Raw genomic sequence first — 21,247 nt, 5'->3', positions numbered from 1 at the left:
TACCTAAAACTAAAAGACATTTAAGACTTCAAAATTAAACAATGGCGAAAGTTAAATAAAAATTCAACATTAACCGAAGAGAGATTTGTTGTTTTTATTTAAATATTTGCAAATTACTATGTACAATAATTAATTGAATAGAACTTTGAAAAGTTCAAACGAAAAATATAATCATGAAAATTTTTATCAAGTGTAGTGATCACAACACGACAAATTATACGCCTTTTTAAATCTACGTGCAGTTTTCATTGGAAATTATATTAATCTTTTCTCAGGCAAGGGAGAATTAAATTTCCAAGCCTGCGAAGAATGTACCTGAAAACGTCCATGCATTTCGTCTCGTCCTAAAGAAAGGTTATAAAAGATTTTCGTAAATCAACAATAATGAAAATCATTTTCAAACATATTGTATATGATTGGTAAAATTATATATAACATTTCAGAATTATTTATAGCTAAAATATAATAAATAATTCCAAATTAATAAAACAACTCAAATATACAGTTTTAATAGATGTAAAGATATTAAATATAGTCTAAAACTGAAAATATTTTCTCACTTCTTTTTCTGTTTGTGGCTTGAATTTCTCTTCGACTAAACATTGAGAGCCACCATATTTGATTTCTTCCAAATCAGAAAATTCATTTAGGATTTTGGTTGTGTCTTTTTTGACTTTCTTATTGTTTTCTGGAAAACCAATTATTTTATTTCAATTAAAATTGTTTCTACGTTAAAAATTACAATGCCACCATTAAAAATATTTGACAGATAACATCCGTTTATGCAATTATTTAATTTCTATGTCAACGTGATTTTAATAGTAGTTAAGAAAGATGAATTAATTAATGTTGTTTGACTTTATATATTATGATATTTAAATTGTGGTTGAAACATAAAAAGGCATTTTTCATCAGAAAAATCTCTGTATAAATTATACAAAGTTCTAAAAAGTGTTTTAGTTCAATTTGAATTTTTCATAAATATTTTAAACAATTAAAGCAGCCGTAAAAGACTGAAGACGTGCATATAATATTATGCTTAATAATTATTTTAATGTATTTCATAATTACTTTCATATATAAATATAAGCAATACAATTAAAAACGTTGAGTCGTACAAATGAAGAGAAAATCGAACATAAAATATCATATATTTGTGATCTTACCTTTATCAAACTCTTTTAGTCAGATTGTATCTTTTGCAATATTTTCATTAATATTTGAAACTTTCAAATTCGATGCAAATTCTGTTTTATTAAACTGAATTGTGACAAATTCATTTTCTAATATATTTTTATTTGTATCGGATAATTCTTTAATCAAGTTTTCTTCAAGCATTTTGCTTGGATTATTGAACGAAGAAAATTCATCTACTATGTTTTTACCATCTGAAGCAGATAATTCGTCAAAATTTTCATCCATTTTATTTGTAAAATTTGATTTCGATAATTCTATATGAAGAGGGGTTGGCGTTGGAATGATCGACTCTAATTTACATCTTTCATAAACTGGCGAATGATATTGATCCATTATTATATTTTCTTTCACATTGCAGTTGTCAAATACTTCGTTTCTGTTTATGTTATCAGAAATTCAGTCTTCAATTGACATCGAATCAGACTCCATGTTATCATCAGATGTTTCCGACAGATCATTTTCATATTTGAGCTCGTCCTCTTCATATATGACCTCACTTACTAACGAATTTTCTTCCATCTCCATAAACGCTTCAAATAACGGTCGTAATGTAAAATCTCCATTTACGATTGATGTGATTTGCGTTGGTGAGAGTGCAGTTTTTGACACGTTCTTCTGAAAAAATGAGATTTCGAGTTATTTCTTAAGCATTAAGTGACGCTTACTTTAATAAAAATTTAACAATGTTATTGTAATGATCGAATTGCCAAGCGAATTTAAGAACATTCTTATAGGCACCAACATGCTTATTCCTAAGGGGGGTGATTAAACTTTCCATTAGGAAATCGTTCACATTAATCCATAGTATTAATAAAACATTAAAACGTGATTAACAATAATGTATTTATTGTGATTGTTCTTCCGTTTGCTTAATGAATCATCTCGAGTCTTTGCATATAATTTATTAAGAATCACATTTTGTGTAGTATGAATTGTTAAAAAATGAAAGGGCAATAAAATTATATAACAATAACAAAATAATGTATATCGAATTCCAATAGAATATAAAAATATATTTATAATAATGTTTAATTCTGTAACAACATTGTATTTATCATTGTTCGATAATTAAATGATATGAAAGTTTCAGAAATAATTTAAATACATTTAAACTTACAATGGGAAACTGTTGTGTTTCGTCAAATTCACTAAATATGTCTTCACTTGTGATATTTGTAATAATATTTTCACAGACTTTTGTTTCTTTCTCTTTTGTAAAGTCTTTCTCTGAATTACATTCTGTAGAACTGCTCTGTTCTAAGCGAGTTTCACACATTTGACTTTGATCAGAGTCCTTAATTTCAAACTCAGAAACTAAAGTGTAACAAAACATGAAAAATAATTTAGTAAAACTTAGGAGAATATAAGTTTTATATTGTGATTAAAGAAGAATAAATTTATGAAAAATTAAAATCGTATACATACAAAATGTCTATTAAGTATTCATCAAAGATATGTTAACAATTTTGATGTTTGGATACAGTGGCGGCCTTAGGGGGTGGCGAGCAGGGCAATCGCCCGGGGCCTCGCTCTTGGAGGGGCCTCGCGCAACAACCAAGTAGAAAAAAGTTGATATTTAAAACTTTTTATTTTATCCTTGGCTATTAGTTATAACAATAAAATAAATTTAATTTATAGTACAGTATATATTAATATTAATAAGTGCCTACTATTTCAATTCACATACTTTGCACAAAGGACAAGGGCCTCGCAAAGATCTGCCGCCCAGGGCCTCGCAATGGATAAGGCCGCCGCTGTTTGGATACTACTTTGATAACAAAATTTTTTTGAAATTTCTTTATTCTTTTAAACTAACTAATCAATTCTTTATTGTAATTACATTGAAAAGAAGTACTAAATGAACATAATTTTACGTAACTAAGGAGGAGTCGACACAATGCTTACAATTATCATATAGAGCAGTGGTTCTCAACCTTTTTTGTTGATGTACCCCATTAACCCATTAGTTGTTTCTCAAGTACCCCTTATATTTTTGTATGTAAATTTTATAATAACTGCGTTAGATGTATACAGCTCTTATAACTGAACGTCATAAAAAAACTCCAACCAATATCAAGTAATGCGCGCATGCAGTGACACACATTGCATGGTGGGGTACGATCCAGGCCTCGTTATTCCTAATACCAATAGTCCAGTAAAAACACGAAAAGCCCCGATGTTATCGAGCGAAAATTATAGAATAGAAAAAAAAAATTTACTATTCTAAAATTAATGCTCGGTTAAACCGTAATTTTACTAGACTACAGGTTCACTCGGCACTAACGTACAGGCAAATCGAGTGGATAAACAAGTTGTTTTTTGGACTGTTACAAGGGAAATCGGTGTTCATACTGGGATATTTTAAAGCAAGTTTTTGTTGTTTCTTGTTTGTTTCTTGTGTTATTAATTTACAGCAAATTGATTACCATACGCCATTTTATAATGAAAGTTAGATGTACTCCTTCCATTTACGATTGTACCCCTAGGGGTACAGGTACCCCCGGTTGAGAATCACTGATATAGAGAGATAAGAATGTAAACACTGAGTAAAGTTATGATTACTTAATATCAGTTTGAGCTGTAATCGTCAGACGCATAGTAGTTATACGAATATTTAATAAGTGTACTTTACATATATTCTTTATTTAAGAATCAAATCTGAATTTCTGTCTTTACTTTACATTGAAATTAAATGTATAATTTACTAATTATATGCTTAAAATCACAACGTTAATTTTGTAAAACATAAATCAGTAAGAAGTTCAAAGAATGAAAACAAAGAAACTTTCTAAATTTTGTAGTTTCTGAAGAACTTTATTCTCTCATGAATGACGTTACGATTTCTAGTTAGTTAAATAGCGTAATTTCTTAAACTTTATCTAGCAATCTATAAATATTATACAATTTATTAAAATGGACTTACTATAAGATAACATTTTGATCAATGACTAAAAATGCTGAAATGAAGAAAGAAAGAAGCCTGGCTGTAAAGTCAATTCCGAACATAATTAAAAATTATTTCTAAAAATGTTTAACTTAATATAATTTCTTTCTAAATCTGATTTCTGTCTTTAACTAACATTGCTCATTTAAATGCTAAACAGTGCTAAATACTGCAACTTTTGCCTCAAGATGGCATCCACGCTTTAGAGTGACCATACTCTGTTTATATAGGGCTCTAGCAAGGTACATTCCGCGAGGCCCTCTGATAGCGCAAGAAGACGGATTTTATAAAATAAAAAGTAGTTGAAACTGTCAAATTTTTATTCATAAAAATGCAAATTATATTCTTTAACTAACATTAAAAAAATTTTAAAAAAATTGAAGAAACAGAAATTTCCTGCTTTTAGCCTTACTGAACTCCTTAATAATTGAATCGTAATTCAGCTTGGATGCTATATACGCTTCAAGAGATAAAACTGCCAAAGCTGAGTCTTTCCTGACCCATTGTATTTCTTAAATAAGTTTTTATTAGTTTTAATTTTGAAAAGTTCCTTTCAGCATAGGCAGTACTTACCGGTATTGTTAGCAAAATTCGAACGGCAATATAAATATTTGGGTAAATTTCTTTCAAGTTATTTTCTGTTATGTTAGAGCAGCTGTTTCACATCTTTAATGAAGTTGGGTAAATTTGGGATTATTGTTTGTAATTCTTCGTATAATTCGTAAGGTTGTAAATCACCGCTCTCACTCACTCGCAGGACTAAGTGTAAATCTTGACAGTTTTTTAATATTTTCTCTTTTGGAATATTTTTTAACTCGCTTAGATCATAGAGAAAACCAAAATTTTCAAAATGTTGATTTAAAGACATAAATCCCGAATCCATATTGCTTATTATAGGCTCAATCGTGGTGTTAAAAAAATCTGTTTCATACCCGCTTTTGGGAGACTGTATAGGTTGATCGCTGCCTTTATCATCGAACATCCTTTTCTTTTTGTCTACCCTTTCGTTTTTAAAGTCTTTTGGCAGTTCATAATTGCTATTCTCAATAAATTGACGAGCGTCAGACAAGTCTTTTTCGAATCCAGTTTGTCGATATTCTTTGATCCAGTCACAAAACGTATGCAAATGTTCAAGAGCATTGCTTAAATGGACTTATAAAGATTGCCATAATTTTCTTATGATATTAACACGCGATAATATCTCATACCATACATGTAATGATATGATAAATTCTAAACTGAGCATTTCGTTTAAAACCGAATCACAATCACTGAGTGTGTCTGATTGTTCGGTTTGATATTTTAAGCTTTCGATGCATTCAACGTTAAATTGCAATAATACGGCCTTCGCTGCCTCGATTCTGCTTTCTCACCTTGTGTCTGATAAAGGCTTCGTAGTAAGCTTTAATTTGCCTTTGATTAATTCCCAGCATTTGCTGGAACTTGAAAATAGCAAATAAACTTTCTCAATAAAACTAAAAAAAAAAGTTTTTGCTGCCACGGAAGAATTAGCTGCGTCTACTAACAGCATATTCCAGCTATGACAACCGCAAATTGTAAAAAATGCCCTGAGATTAATATTTAATATTCGAGTTTTAACTCCACTATTTACCGGATACTTTACTGCGATACTTTGATTGGCTTTCTAGCCGTTGAGAATCGTGAAAGTAACTTAAACAAACACAATGGGAAATGGCAAGAATTCCCTGCGATAGCAGTCCAACGCCAACAAATGTTGCTAGACTAAATAAAAATAAATTTGGTATGTCAATATATTTATCTTTTATGACGAGTAAAAGTTTTTCGTTGCGTTTACGGCTTTTATGTAATGTGTAAACCTTCGAAACGCGAGGCCCCTCGGACAGCGAGGCCGTACGCGGTGGCCCATGTCGCCCACGCCTTACTCCGCCTCTGTTAAGAGCAGACACTTTTAAGCAATTAACTGTTTGACAGTAGAAATTGTTTTCATTTGTATTGTGTGCTTTGTCTATATCAGGGATCGCCAAAGTGGTCTATATCGACCCCCAGGGGTCGATATAACATTATGGGGGGTCGATGAAAAGACTAAAACTTACAAATTTTGAACCGAATATTGCTGATCTTGCTAAGGATTATCAAGCTTATCCGTCTCATTGATTGTCAGTTACAAAAATTATTATTAACATATGTACAATAAATGTAAAAGATGTAAAATTAAAAGATATATATTAAAATAGTAAGAGCTTTTTTGTTTGCTTGTAACACAAACTTTTTGATGGGGGTCGACGATCAAAAAAGTTTGGCGGCCCCTGGTCTATATGAATCAACTGCTTGTTTTCACCTACTTACAGACTAGAGTTTTTTAAATCTCGTTTACATCCTACTTATTTCTTCGTATTATAATTTATAGTTTACGACACCGATTATAGGTGATGCCAGTAAAAAAAGCCACCTTCTAACAACAGAATAAAACTCCCGTATAAGTAAAAAAAGTAAACAATAAATTTGAATAATATATTCACAATACATGCAAACCCCACAGGCATTCAAAAATGGGCACTATTCGGAAACATTTATTTTAAATTCTGTTTTATCGATATTCTTCTAATTTTTTCGCGTTGAATCTTGCGTATCGAAAGTATTAATTAGTGTAGAACATCCCATTATTCTTATCCTTTCTTTAATAGTAGAGTTTGATCCACTTGCATAAAATGCATCTATTGTATTTTCAATCGTTCCTATGACAAAAGTTTTATACAAGCTGTGATCACATTTTAAGAAAAGTCTCTCGTCTAAACGAAAACTTAAATATTAGAAATTATTTTCAAGTTAAAATGATGACAATGGAATATATGTGAGAAAATATTGTTATTTTCTTATACTCTGCTTCTTCCACTGGCAAACAGACAATCGAAGCCACAATAAAAGGTTTCTTCAGTGAACTGTCCATTTTTCATATATAACATTGGATGAACTAATAGCAAGTATTTAATAAAGCTGTTTACGATCATTTTTAACTAGAAATTTTTTGTCATGTTTTCTTAAATTGGAACTGTACTGATTGTCCCAGTTGCCATTGATCCAAATGTTAATAATATTAATCTTTATATACATTCGCAAGCATATATTATACTACTTTCATCTACCACAATGGCTGACTACATCCACGATATCCACGAGTACGTGTTATGGTCGACATGATCAGCTTTTTCGGCACAGAGCTGTAAACACGTGTTTTAATCGACAACGACGGTAATTATCAAAATTTACCACACATTAAATATTATTTAGAATTTCGCGTACTTTACGATGGGAGAAGCCGCCAACAAGCAAAACATTAAGAAACGCCTTAACTCTATCCAACGAATCAGTTTAATATCGATAGCTAAAACATACAGAACAAGCCCGACGAACAAATTACAAGTAATTTCAAACATTCAACGAGTAGACCTAAAAGTTTTAAAAATATATTGGAAATAGCAACTTTTAGGTCATAGGACAAAGAGCATTCAAACTCCCATTGTTCATGCTTCCATGGAGGAACTTATAAAAGACATCCAGAACTACGGCCTAGACTCACTGCAAAAGACTATCCTGCTGAATTAAATACGGAAATTACCGAGGCAGTAACAGTAAATGACAAAACGTACAATGTGTTTACTGATGGGTCGAAATCTGCCGAGGGCGTTGGTGCGCAATAGTTAATAACGCCTCTGGAAGCATAATTTACCGAACCTTCTTCAAGCTAGAAGTGCAATGCTCAAACAACCAAGCCGAAAGTTTGGCTATTTTGAGGGCGTTGCAATATATCAGAGACAAGCCGATGTTCAGAAACAAGACAATACACATCATCAGCGAGAGCAAAGTGGCCCTAGCAAAAATCAGGAATCTACGCACAAAGTTAACTATAGTTCAAGAAACTAAAAACCTTCTGACGCTATTTAGAGGAAAAGGAATAAAAGTCCTCTTAAACTGGGTCAAAGGGCATGCTGGGATAACTGAAAACGAACGAGCGGACCTACTCGCAAAAAAGACGGCTAAGGCTGACATGCGCATCTCTTTCAACACCCTTCCATCGAGCATGGTCAAGTTCCAACAGAACACATCATAACGCAAATCTGGCAACAGAGGTGGGAAGCAGAATAAACAAACAGACTTTCCTTCCAATTTTTTTCAAGCATTCAGGACAGGAGGCACATTTCTTTTTACCATCGAAACTTTATTCCCACCCAAATTGTTACTGGGCACGGGTACTTTAATACATACCTGAAGCGTTTCCAGAACAAAGGGAATGGGAAGTGCCCTTGTGCCCTATCCGAGGATCGAGATGTTCAGCATATCATCATTTTGTGCACTAAATACAAACATGAAACAAATTTTAGCGAGTACTCCTTACGACCATGGTTTTCACTGGCCATGCCAGTTGAAAGCCTTTTTCACGAATCAAAAGACCCTACAGGCTCTTGAAAGTTTTATCAGAACTACAGACATTCTAAAGTATAACAGCTAGACAAAATATTGAGCGGTTCTTCTCTCGTTAGAGAGAGTTGTACATATACGTTTTGTTTTGGCCCATAGCAAGACAGCTGTTGGGGCCATTTTCTAATATACTGGCTGTATCGTACATACACGATTGTTTTTCTTTTGTTACCTCCTAAGCCATGGAGGGCTTTGTTTCTTTTTTCCCCAAGTGGGTTGTTCATATGCGTTTTGTGTGTTGAGTTCCAAAACAAGTTAGCCGTTATGGAGCTCCTACTGCCTCAAGTTACAGAGGCAGTTATTCTGTACACAACTGTATGTTTGTAATTTGTATTCATTGATGTTATACAATTGGCACTCGGTGGCGCTCTGAAGTCTCATGTTTCACACTTTCCTGTCATTCTTTTCTTTGCTTCATTCTTCTCACTTCTGCTATAACTCTCCGTATTTCCTTTTCCAAGGCCGTACCTATTGGTGGAGGCCTTCTAATCATTTGGTAAATGTAAAATGTACTTTACGATGATATTATTCTTTGTCCCCGCTTATCGACTTTTGAACATTAACGACAAACCTCTAGATGACGCCGGGTTGAAGGTCCTATAAGGAATTCTCGAACACATACGGACTTTTGGACTTTTATAATTTCCTTGCAATTTAATTTTGACCGTAATTACACGACGAAAATAAAGAAGAATAGGATTCATATGACCGAGTGACGTCGAAGCTCTGAAAATAATTCTGAAACGAACAAAGCTCTGAAAAATTCCTCGAATTACCAGTTTGAACTGAAAGAATAAATTATTGTTTCATCTCATAATTATTACTTTATTAACATAATAATACTACACTAATATTAATATTGAGTCGTGTTTGTTGTCAATTATATCTGAATACTTTAGTGTTTGTATTACATCATTATTATATAATAAAATTTCATGAATTGAAACTTTATACGTAGTAGTAACTGTGTTATTTATAGTGTAAATAGCAATTATTGAAATTCTAAGTTTTATTAATTTTAATACACGAATTTTGGTAGACGTCCTTTCATAAAATATATTTTGAAATGAATTTTATTAGTTTCTTGCAGTAAATCGAACTTTTAAAAAATGTTGCTAGTAAGTAAATTATTCTTTGATATTTCAATAAACTAGAAACTGGAGATATATTTATTCGCGGTTTATTATTTTTCTTTACTGTATTGTGCGTTTAAATTTCCTTAGCTTCTTAGACAATGTTTTTAGCTTTCGCAGTGAAATTCTAGACACATCAAACACAAGCACTATTCAATAATTAATTATTGTCGATTAGAGAATTAAAATAATAATATATGAAATTTGTACATAATGTTAGTTGAACATATCCCGAGTATTTCTCATACATTTTAGCTCCAAAAGAAAATACGATATAATAATTGATATATCAAGAAATTACTACTCCAGATGTCATCGAAATATAGCAGGAAATCATTTCTCAAGCATCCACTGATTCCAGACATATATTCCATTATCAACTTTTAAGAAAATGATAAGTTGCAATCCCTTTATACCCTTTGTATTTTCAAATATAAGCAAGATAATATTGATCTTGCCATTGCCATCGGCCTAGTGTAAAATCTTTTCTATAACAATACCAAACGTCGTTGAAGTGTACTTTCTGTCAAATATCTATGTATTATGTTCCCGCTTACTTATGGTTTTTATAAAAGTTCTACAACATTCGTTTCCCGTCACTGTATTGCAGTAGTTCAAACTGTGTCTCCTGAAAAACAAGGCTGAATATCATAATCTCTCTATAAGAATAGCTGACACTTGTAGAGGAGAATGTAAGCAGAAAATGTGTTTAAAATCTCATATATTACGAAATAGATAAGATAAACTTGTTAGATCTTTTTTTGCTTTTAAAACTATTGTTCGAAGAATATACCTAAACCTGGAAGACATTTAAGACATTAAAGAATGGCGAAAATTCAATAAAAATGCAACACCAACCAAAGGGAGATTTTTTTATTTTTATTTAAATGGTTGCTAATTACTATTTACAATAATTAAATAGAATTTTAAAAAGATCAAACGAAAAATATAATCACGATATTTTTTTATCAAGTATAGTGATTACAACACGGCAAATTATACTCATTTTTTAATTCACGTGCAGCTTTCATTGAAGAAGTTATTAATCTTTTGTTCTCAGGCAAGGGAGAAGTAAATTTCCAAGCCTGCGAAGAACGTATCTGAAGACGTCCATGCATCTTGTCTCCTTCTAAACAAAGGTTATAAAAGATTTTCATACATCAACAATCATAAGACTCATTTTAAAATATATTGTATATAATTAGTGAAATTATATATAAAATTTTAAATTTACTTAAATCTAAAAAGATAATAAATAATTCCAAATTAATAAAACAACTCAAATATACAGTTTTAAATTATTTGTTTAATTTTTTTAGAGTAAACCAAATTTAAATAAATAAAAACGAAAAGTTAATTATTGCAAAATTATTGCAAATAGGCTAAATGAAATCACATGATCACAAATGGTTGATTTAATTCAGTTGAAAATTTGCTATATGAAAAGCAAAAACTGTTATATGGAGGTATCACTAAAACAATAAATAAACGCGAAAATTCAATGGAATTTATGAACATTTCCAAACGCACTTTAATTAAATTCGATTATTTGAAATTTGCTGATTATAATTAGTAACATCTTTAAATGATAACACTTTCAATTCTAATNTACTTTGCTGGGATTTTTGAACGAAGAATATTCATCTACAATGTTTTCGCAATCGGAAGCAGGTAATTCGTCAAAAATTTCATCCATTTTGTTTGTTGAATTTAATTCGAATGATTTCACATGAACAGGAGTCGACTCTAATTCACATCTTTCATAAACAGACAAATGATATTGATCCATTATTATAATTTCTTTCACATTACAGTTGTCAAATACATCGTTTCTGTTTATGTTATCAGAAATTCCGTTTTCAATTGATATGATATCTGATTCCAATTCATTTTTTGTTATTTCTTGACTTGTATCAGATAATTCTTTAATTAAATTTTCTTCAATTATTTTTCTAGAATTATCCATCGAAGATAATTCGTCTGCAAGGTTTTTGTCATTTTTCGCAAGTAATTCGTCACAAATTTCGTACATTTCTGTTGATAAATCAGATTTGTCTGATTCGACATCAACAGAACTCGATGTTGGGCTGATAAATACTGATTCACATGTTTGGTGAACTGGCAAATAATCTCGAATTATTATAATATTTTGATACGTAGTACAATCGTTGGATACTTTGTTTCTGTTTATGGTATCAGGAACGTCATCTTCAGTTGACATCGTATCTGATTCCGTGCTATAAGACAGATCATCAGATGTTTCCGATAGATCGTCTTCATAGTTAAGCTCGTCCTCTTCATATATTACATCACATACTAACGAATTTTCTTCCAGATCCAAAAACGCTCTATATAACGGTCGTATTGTATAACCGCCGTTTACAATCGATGTGATTTGTGCTGAAGACAGTGGAGTTTCTGGCACGTTCTTCTGAAAATGAGATTTCGAATTATTTTTTAAACATTAATTGAAGTTTAATTTAATAAACATTTAACAGTTTTATTCTAAACTAATGACTAAGCAAATTTAATATGCTCCTAGTCACCATAAAATAATTGAAATTCTCATGGGCAATATATTACTGATATTGTATGTATTAACCTACATTAATAAAAAAAATTAAAATACGATGCGCAATAATAAATTTATTTTTATTGTTTTTCTGTCTGTTTAACGAATCATCTTTGCATATTTTATTAAAAATTACTTGTTTTGCATTAAGAATCCTTAGACATGAAACGTTTAATCATTGATATTTCTATGCGAATGAGAGTATTGGTATATAATTTATTATTCACATCATGTAAATATATTTTTCAAACTTGATATTTTTATTCACTTTAATCTACGAGTTGAGATGATTCTGTTTTAATAACTGCTTTCATGTCAAAGTTAATTGATAAATGTTTTGTTATTCTTACAAGCACTCATTACAGGAGATATTTTATATTTTAATAACATATTAACTTTAAAAATAAAAGAGGGAGTACAACCATATAATAGTACATAAGTAATGTATATGGAATTAAATATCAAATAGGATCGTATTTTTAATAATATTTAATACGATAATAACGTATATTTATCAATATTCAATGTTTTAATTTCAGAATTAAGAAATTTTCTGAAATGATTTTAATTAAACTTCAACTTACAATAGGAGGTTGTTTTGTAGCATCGAGTTCACAAGAAGTTTCTTCACTTGTGCTGTTTGTAATTATATTTTCAGACACTTTTTCGTCTTTGTCGTCTTTTAAGTCTTTCTCTGAATTACATTCGGCAGAACTGCCATGTTCTAAGTGAGTTTCGTAATTTTGAGTTTGATCAGGATCTTTCACTTGAAACTCAGAAACTAAAGAATAGAAAAGCATGAAAAATAATTTAGTAAATCAGTTTAGGAGAATACAAGATTTATATAAGCAATAAAGTTGGATAAATGAAAGAAAAACTGAAATTGTATACATCGAGTAAATATATCAAATCAGTTCTTATCGTAGCTGTTTTTGAAAATTATTTGAGAATATTCAACTTTTTGTGTGTATTATTTTTATAATTTTAAAGCACGGCTAAGGATAAAACATTATTCGCATATATCATTCATATTCATTATATTACGTTGTGTTATGTGTAAATGCATTATAATAGTATGAAGTATCATAGTAATGATTGTTCATGCAATGTTCAAATAAAATAGTTAGCTGTTTAGTAGTTCGTTATATAGAAAGCTCAACAAAATTCATTAGTACATTCTGAGAAAAAAGATATGAACATCTGTTAATCTGAAACGTGCGTTACAAAACTGTGTTATAAAAATTTGTTGTTTGTGAAAATTCATTTTGTTAATGTTAAATTAGATGTTTTGATCCTAATTTGTTAACAAAATTTTTAAAATTTCTATATTCTTCAAAACTATTCTCAAAATGTTTTGAATGAACTTTATTCTTTATTAAAATTATCATGGAAAAAAAGCTAAATAAACATTATCTAGCATAACTAGAAAGGGGTCAAAACAATGCTTACATTTTTTTATAGAGAAATAAAGGGATATCATGAAAAAAAGGTATGTTTACTTAATACAAGTATTGTCAGACATGTTGTTATACGGTTATTTAATATCTGTAGTTTACATATTTTATTTATTTATAAATCATATCTAAAACTTTCATGTTTAATGTATAGTTGTGCTTTAATTTTTTATAAATCTGCTAAACGGCCTAACTGCAAAACCATCCCCAGCTGTTAACAGACCTCTACGAACAACCAACATAACCAAGGAGATGATAGGTCATAGAGTTCTCGATACCTCTTTCTGATACTTATGCTATCGATTTATTACTTTTTTATTTCTTAATTCTCCTTTTAATCATTTAAATCAGTTTTTAAGATTTTTCAATTAAACTTTTATACACATTATGGCTTAGACTAATAACGCTAGATGCAAGCAACCACCACTGAGATGCAGCCTCGGCTTATCCTTATTTATTACTAGTTCTGCAAATATTTATATAGAATACAGCTGTTCGTGTAGTTGTGTAAATATTAATTTATTTCTATGGCTTTGTTAGAAGAATGTTATTGATAAAATTTACCTTTAAGTTGCTGATGACGCGTTTCTGATGAAATATGTGACTTTGGTTCTAATGGATTTTCAGAATTATGAGCTGTAGACTCATATTTGAGAAATTCTGTTTGTTCCACGTTTCCGGGAAGTTCATATTGCAGCTTTCCATTTTCGGTAGATTCTGACACTTCAGTTGGCGGCGAATAATGCTGAAGTTCTACCGGCTGCTGATAGTCATACATATTTATTTCTGGAAACAGCCAATATTCAGTTAAATTTTGTTGCTGCCCATAATCAATCATTTCTGAGGCTTGCCAATTTTCGTTCATAGTAGGTTGTTGTTCAAATCTATTATTTTCTGGAACTGGCATATATCCATTTATACTTGGTTGAGTTCCATCTGCAAAAATTTCTGCAGCTGTCCAGTGTTTATTTATATCTGGATGCTGACCATATTCAAATACTTCTGGGGTTGGCCAATGTTGATATATATCGCAATATGTTTCATATCCTGTATTTTCTGGAGCTGTCCTATATTCATTTATAACCGGAGAAGCTCCATATTGAACATTTTCTGCAGCTGGCTTATGTTCATTTATATCGGAATATGCCCCATATCCAATAGTTTGTGGATCTAACCAACATTGATTTATGTCCGAATACGCCCCATATTCAACATTTTCTGGATATGTCCAATATTCACTTCCATATGGCAGTTGCCCACATTCAGTTACTGCTGGCGCTGACATATATTCATTAATATCTGATTGAGGGCCATATCCATTATATTCAGGAACTTGCCAATATACATTTATAACTGGATAAGCTCCATATTGAACATTTTCTGCAGTTGGCATATATTCATTTGTATTAGAATATGCTGCATATCCCTCATTTTCTGAACTTGTCCAATATTCATTTCCATAGGGCAGTGGCCCACATTCAGTTACTTCTGGCGCTGACATATATTCATTTATATCTGTTTGAGGGCAATATTCACTACATTCAGGAACTTGCCAATATCTATTGATAACCGGATAAGCTCCATATTGAACATTTTCTTCAGTTGGCATATATTCATTTATATTTGAATATGCTCCATCTCCAATAGTTTGTGGATCTGGCCAACATTGATTTATATCCGAATACGTCCCATATCCAACATTTTCTGGATCTGTCCAATATTCACTTCCATATGGCAGCGGCCCACATTCAGTTACTTCTGGCGCTGACATATATTCATTAATATTTGATATACAGCCATATCCATTATACTCAGGAGCTTGCCAATATCCATTTGTAACCGGATAAGCTCCATATTGAACATTTTCTGTAGGTGTCATATATTCATTTACATTGAAATATTCTCCATATTCAACGTTTTCTGGACCTGTCGAATATTGATTTCCATACGGCAGTGGCCCACATTCAGTTACTTCTGGCGCTGACATATATTCATTTCTATCTGGTTGAGAGCCATATCCACTAATTTCTGGGAGCGGCCAATATCTAGTCGTTTCTGCTTGTCTTTCATTTTCGGCTATTTCAGGAGACGACCAATAAGGCGTGAATTCTGATAGTGGCCGATATTCAAATTCACTCACTTGAGGTTCATACTGCTGATATACTGGCAGTATTCCACTTTGTGAAAAGTCTGTAGTCGGCCCATATTCAGGCATTTCTGACCACAAATCATATGGCACAAAGAATAATGTATACTGAAATAACAGAAAAGAAATTGCTCATTAATAAAAATTTTCTTTTCTTTCGTATCTGAAGTTTATATATGTAATAATCTAACAATATATGTCAACAACATTAAATTAAATGTTAGTTATTCATTTTAGAAAGAAATATAAGATAATAATAGTATTCAAAATAACTTAAACTGATTAAAATTAACTCATTTTTTAAAATTTATTTAAATACAATTAATAATTGTTTTAATATAAAGTGTACTTATATAAAGGTATAAAATATCAACTGTCCCATTTTTCATTTTAATTAATGAGAATAACATTAATATATTACACATATGATTCAACTTTGTACTTTCAAGTTGAGAAAATTTCTTCCAAACTTCTCAGATATTGTTTAATTATTTTTTAAAGTAAATTTAACTTTAAGTCAGGTATATGTCTACTGAAAAGTGTAATAATTTTATGTCCGAAATAAAATGTGATTTGGAATAATAGAAAGATATTATTCTGTATATTTACACACGTGTTCATTAATCTAATGTAAAAGAAAATTGAACTTTGGAAATAAATCTTGCATCTTTTTTGTACAAGAAATAATATGAAAGCAGAAAATTTTACGAATAAATATGCATTTTTTCCCCCAATTCATTCTAATTTCTAAAGAAGTTTTTATTTTATATCATATTCAACACCGTATTAATTAAATCTATTTACTTCATTATGACTTACGGCAATTATTAGCATTAATTGTAATTTTCTCTGTTTTCTATTACGAAATTTTACAAAGACAATCAAATAATTCTAGAAAAGGGTTTTGAATATGGGACACAACTTATAGTTGCTCCTTTTTGTTAATCCAAGTCTTAAATTTAAATGAAATTCATTCAAAATGATTAAATCATTTAAATTTCTTTGTGTTTCTTGTTTTTATGANTTTATTCACTTTAATCTACGAGATGAGATGATTCTGTTTTAATAACTGCTTTCATGTCAAAGTTAATTGATAAATGTTTTCTTATTCTTACAAGCACTCATTACAGGAGATATTTTATATTTTAATAACATATTAACTTTAAAAATAAAAGAGGGAGTACAACCATATAATAGTACATAAGTAATGTATATGGAATTAAATATCAAATAGGATCGTATTTTTAATAATATTTAATACGATAATAACGTATATTTATCAATATTCAATGTTTTAATTTCAGAATTAAGAAATTTTCTGAAATGATTTTAATTAAACTTCAACTTACAATAGGAGGTTGTTTTGTAGCATCGAGTTCACAAGAAGTTTCTTCACTTGTGCTGTTTGTAATTATATTTTCAGACACTTTTTCGTCTTTGTCGTCTTTTAAGTCTTTCTCTGAATTACATTCGGCAGAACTGCTCTGTTCTAAGTGAGTTTCGTAATTTTGAGTTTGATCAGGATCTTTCACTTGAAACTCAGAAACTAAAGAATAGAAAAGCATGAAAAATAATTTAGTAAATCAGTTTAGGAGAATACAAGATTTATATAAGCAATAAAGTTGGATAAATGAAAGAAAAACTGAAATTGTATACATCGAGTAAATATATCAAATCAGTTCTTATCGTAGCTGTTTTTGAAAATTATTTGAGAATATTCAACTTTTTGTGTGTATTATTTTTATAATTTTAAAGCACGGCAAAGGATAAAACATTATTCGCATATATCATTCATATTCATTATATTACGTTGTGTTATGTGTAAATGCATTATAATAGTATGAAGTATCATAGTAATGATTGTTCATGCAATGTTCAAATAAAATAGTTAGCTGTTTAGTAGTTCGTTATATAGAAAGCTCAACAAAATTCATTAGTACATTCTGAGAAAAAAGATATGAACATCTGTTAATCTGAAACGTGCGTTACAAAACTGTGTTATAAAAATTTGTTGTTTGTGAAAATTCATTTTGTTAATGTTAAATTAGATGTTTTGATCCTAATTTGTTAACAAAATTTTTAAAATTTCTATATTCTTTAAAACTATTCTCAAAATGTTTTGAATGAACTTTATTCTTTATTAAAATTATCATGGAAAAAAGCTAAATAAACATTATCTAGCATAACTAGAAAGGGGTCAAAACAATGCTTACAATTTTTTTTTATAGAGAAATAAAGGGATATCATGAAAAAAAGGTATGTTTACTTAATACAAGTATTGCCAGACATGTTGTTATATGGTTATTTAATATCTGTAGTTTACATATTTTATTTATTTATAAATCATATCTGTGTTTCATTATTATACATTGAAATCGAATGTATAATTCTCTAATTAAATCTAAACGCTTATTTCATTAAACACATATCTACGGAAAGTTTAATGACTTAACAACAAATAAATATTAGTTAAATAAATACTATAATTTCGTAAGTAAAGTATATCCAGCAATATCGATAAATAATATAATTTAGATAGAGTAAATATACAATAACATTTCTCTCAGTGAATAAAACTGCTGATATATAGAAAGAATTAAGTTATAATAACAAAAACAAAAACACTGAGTTCGGCGTTACATGCGTTTTTTTATCGCTAGTACTTTCAACGAGCTTATTGTCGTCGTCCTCAGGCGAATACAGAATATTTACCAAAAAATTTAAACAAAAAATACTCGAATACAAATAGAACGCATAAGATAAATTGAAATTATGTTAAAGCCATTAAGAACACGTAGTAAATATTTAAACATAATTCGAAAGCCGAACGAGCAGATAGCTCCGTGAAGTGCGAGCTGGCGCATGCGCAGAGCCATGATCACGCTACATGCATACTAGAGACTACGAATACTCGCTTAATCGCTTATACAACGTGACCCATACACTAGGCAGCTTGAGCGTATGGGTGTTGCAAGTGTCCAAGGTGGTAGTGAGGAGAGATTCCCATATAAAAACAGTTTTTCGATCCTTGCAGCTCTTGAGCATAACCGCTTGGGACCATAGCGGGTTGTAACCCTGCTCAAGTACCTTTTTTGCGAGCTCGGTGGTGTGTCTTCCCCTCATAACATCGTCTTGGTGCTCATCAAGGCGGCAGGAAAGCATTCTAGTAGTGGCCCCGATATATCTTGTGTTTACTCCCGTTGCCTGATTTTTCAACGGTACAGCATAGACCCCCGACTTCTCAAAAATGGAAAATTTGTCTCTATCATTACAAATAAGTTTGCGTAGGCTTGGAAGTGGGGTTAAAGGTAGTACAAGGTTGCGCTGCTTAAAGATTCTGCAGATGCGTAAAGATATGGGTCCAAGGTAAGGCAACGCTACTTGAACCTTTGAAGACTCTCTTTTGCTGCATAAAGTAGTACTTGGAAACAGTGCTTTCTTTACCTTATTGAGCACATGCGTAAACTTTGCATGTAACGCCGAACTCAGTGTTTTTGTTTTTGTTATTATATATTAATTTGGCGTGTTAGTCATCCTATTGTTTACTAAGAATTAAGTTACAATTTATGGATTAAATACTAAAACTTTCATGTTTAATGTATAGTTGTGCTTTAATTTTTTATAAATCTGCTAAACGGCCTAACTGCAAAACCACCCCCAGCTGTTAGCAGACCTATACGAACAACCAACATAACCAAGGAGATGATAGGTCATAGAGTTCTCGATACCTCTTTCTGATACTTATGCTATCGATTTATTACTTTTATATTTCTTAATTCTCCTTTTAATCATTTAAATCGGTTTTAAGATTTTTCAATTAAAATTTTATACATATTATGGCTTAGACTAATAACGCTAGATGCAAGCAACCACCACTGAGATGCAGCCTCGGCTTATCCTTATTTATCACTAGTTCTGCAAATATTTATATAGAATACAGCTGTTCGTGTAGTTGTGTAAATATTAATTTATTTCTATGGCTTTGTTAGAAGAATGTTATTGATAAAATTTACCTTTAAGTTGCTGATGACGCGTTTCTGATGAAATATGTGACTTTGGTTCTAATGGATTTTCAGAATTATGAGCTGTAGACTCATATTTGAGAAATTCTGTTTGTTTCACGTTTCCGGGAAGTTCGTATTGCAGCTTTCCATTTTCGGTAGATTCTGACACTTCAGTTGATGGCGAATAATACTGAAGTTCTACCGGCTGCTGATAGTCATACATATTTATTTCTGGAAACAGCCAATATTCAGTTAAATTTTGTTGCTGCCCATAATCAAGCATTTCTGAGGCTTGCCAATTTTCGTTTATAGTAGGTTGTTGTTCAAATCTATTATTTTCTGGAACTGGCATATATCCATTTATACTTGGTTGAGTTTCATCTGCAAAAATTTCTGCAGCTGTCCAGTGTTTATTTATATCTGGATGCTGACCATATTCAAATACTTCTGGGATTGGCCAATGTTGATATATATCGTAATATGTTTCATATCCTGTATTTTCTGGAGCTGTCCTACATTCATTTATAACCGAAGAAGCTCCATATTGAACATTTTCTGCAGCTGGCTTATGTTCATGTATATCGGAATATGCCCCATATCCAATAGTTTGTGGATCTAACCAACATTGATTTATGTCCGAATACGCCCCATATTCAACATTTTCTGCACCTGTCGAATATTCACTCCCATACGGCAGTGGCCCACATTCAGTTACTTCTGGCGCTGACATATATTCATTAATATCTGATTTAGGGCCATATCCATTATATTCAGGAACTTGCCAATATTCATTTATAACTGGATAAGCTCCATATTGAACATTTTCTACAGTTGGCATATATTCATTTGTATTGGAATATGCTGCATATCCGACATTTTCTGGACTTGTCCAATATTCATTTTCATACGGCAGTGGTCCACATTCAGTTACTTCTGGCGCTGGCATATATTGATTTATATCTGTTTGAGGGCAATATTCACTATATTCAGGAACTTGCCGATATTCATTTAAAACCGGATAAGCTCCATATTGAACATTTTCTGTAGGTGTCATATATTCATTTACATTGGAATATTCTCCATATTCAACATTTTCTGGACCTGTCGAATATTGATTTCCATACGGCAGTGGCCCACATTCAGTTACTTCTGGCGCTGACATATATTCATTAATATCTGATTTAGGGCCATATCCATTATATTCAGGAACTTGCCAATATTCATTTATAACTGGATAAGCTCCATATTGAACATTTTCTACAGTTGGCATATATTCATTTGTATTGGAATATGCTCCATATCCGACATTTTCTGGACTTGTCCAATATTCATTTCCATA

At 30.9% G+C, this 21,247-nt stretch overlaps 2 protein-coding genes across 2 annotated transcripts in view; both read right to left on the bottom strand.

Annotated features, from left to right (window-relative positions):
* Positions 1-1,593: 1,593 nt before the first annotated feature.
* LOC111625988 overlaps positions 1,594-21,247 on the bottom strand; it is a 22,409-nt gene continuing 2,755 nt past the window's right edge. The window contains exons 3-8 of the mRNA XM_023369256.1: positions 14,323-16,012; positions 12,889-13,085; positions 11,345-12,163; positions 9,171-9,384; positions 2,315-2,511; positions 1,594-1,812 (exon numbers count right to left, since the gene is read on the bottom strand). Coding sequence (XP_023225024.1) covers positions 1,594-1,812; positions 2,315-2,511; positions 9,171-9,384; positions 11,345-12,163; positions 12,889-13,085; positions 14,323-15,973 — 3,297 coding nt within the window. The 5' untranslated portion in view covers positions 15,974-16,012. The remainder of the gene's footprint in view (positions 1,813-2,314; positions 2,512-9,170; positions 9,385-11,344; positions 12,164-12,888; positions 13,086-14,322; positions 16,013-21,247) is intronic.
* Positions 17,245-21,178, bottom strand: LOC111625986. Its single transcript, XM_023369255.1, has 2 exons — positions 19,918-21,178; positions 17,245-17,450 (listed from the first exon to the last, which is right to left on the bottom strand). Exons 1-2 carry the CDS (start codon positions 21,176-21,178, stop codon positions 17,245-17,247), a joined length of 1,467 nt encoding a protein of 488 aa, XP_023225023.1.

This window comes from Centruroides sculpturatus, unplaced genomic scaffold, assembly GCF_000671375.1.
Source record: "Centruroides sculpturatus isolate CEXI.00-Female unplaced genomic scaffold, Cexi_2.0 scaffold63, whole genome shotgun sequence".
Taxonomy (NCBI): Eukaryota; Metazoa; Arthropoda; class Arachnida; order Scorpiones; family Buthidae; genus Centruroides; species Centruroides sculpturatus.
This window is presented reverse-complemented; position numbering and strand designations above follow the sequence as displayed.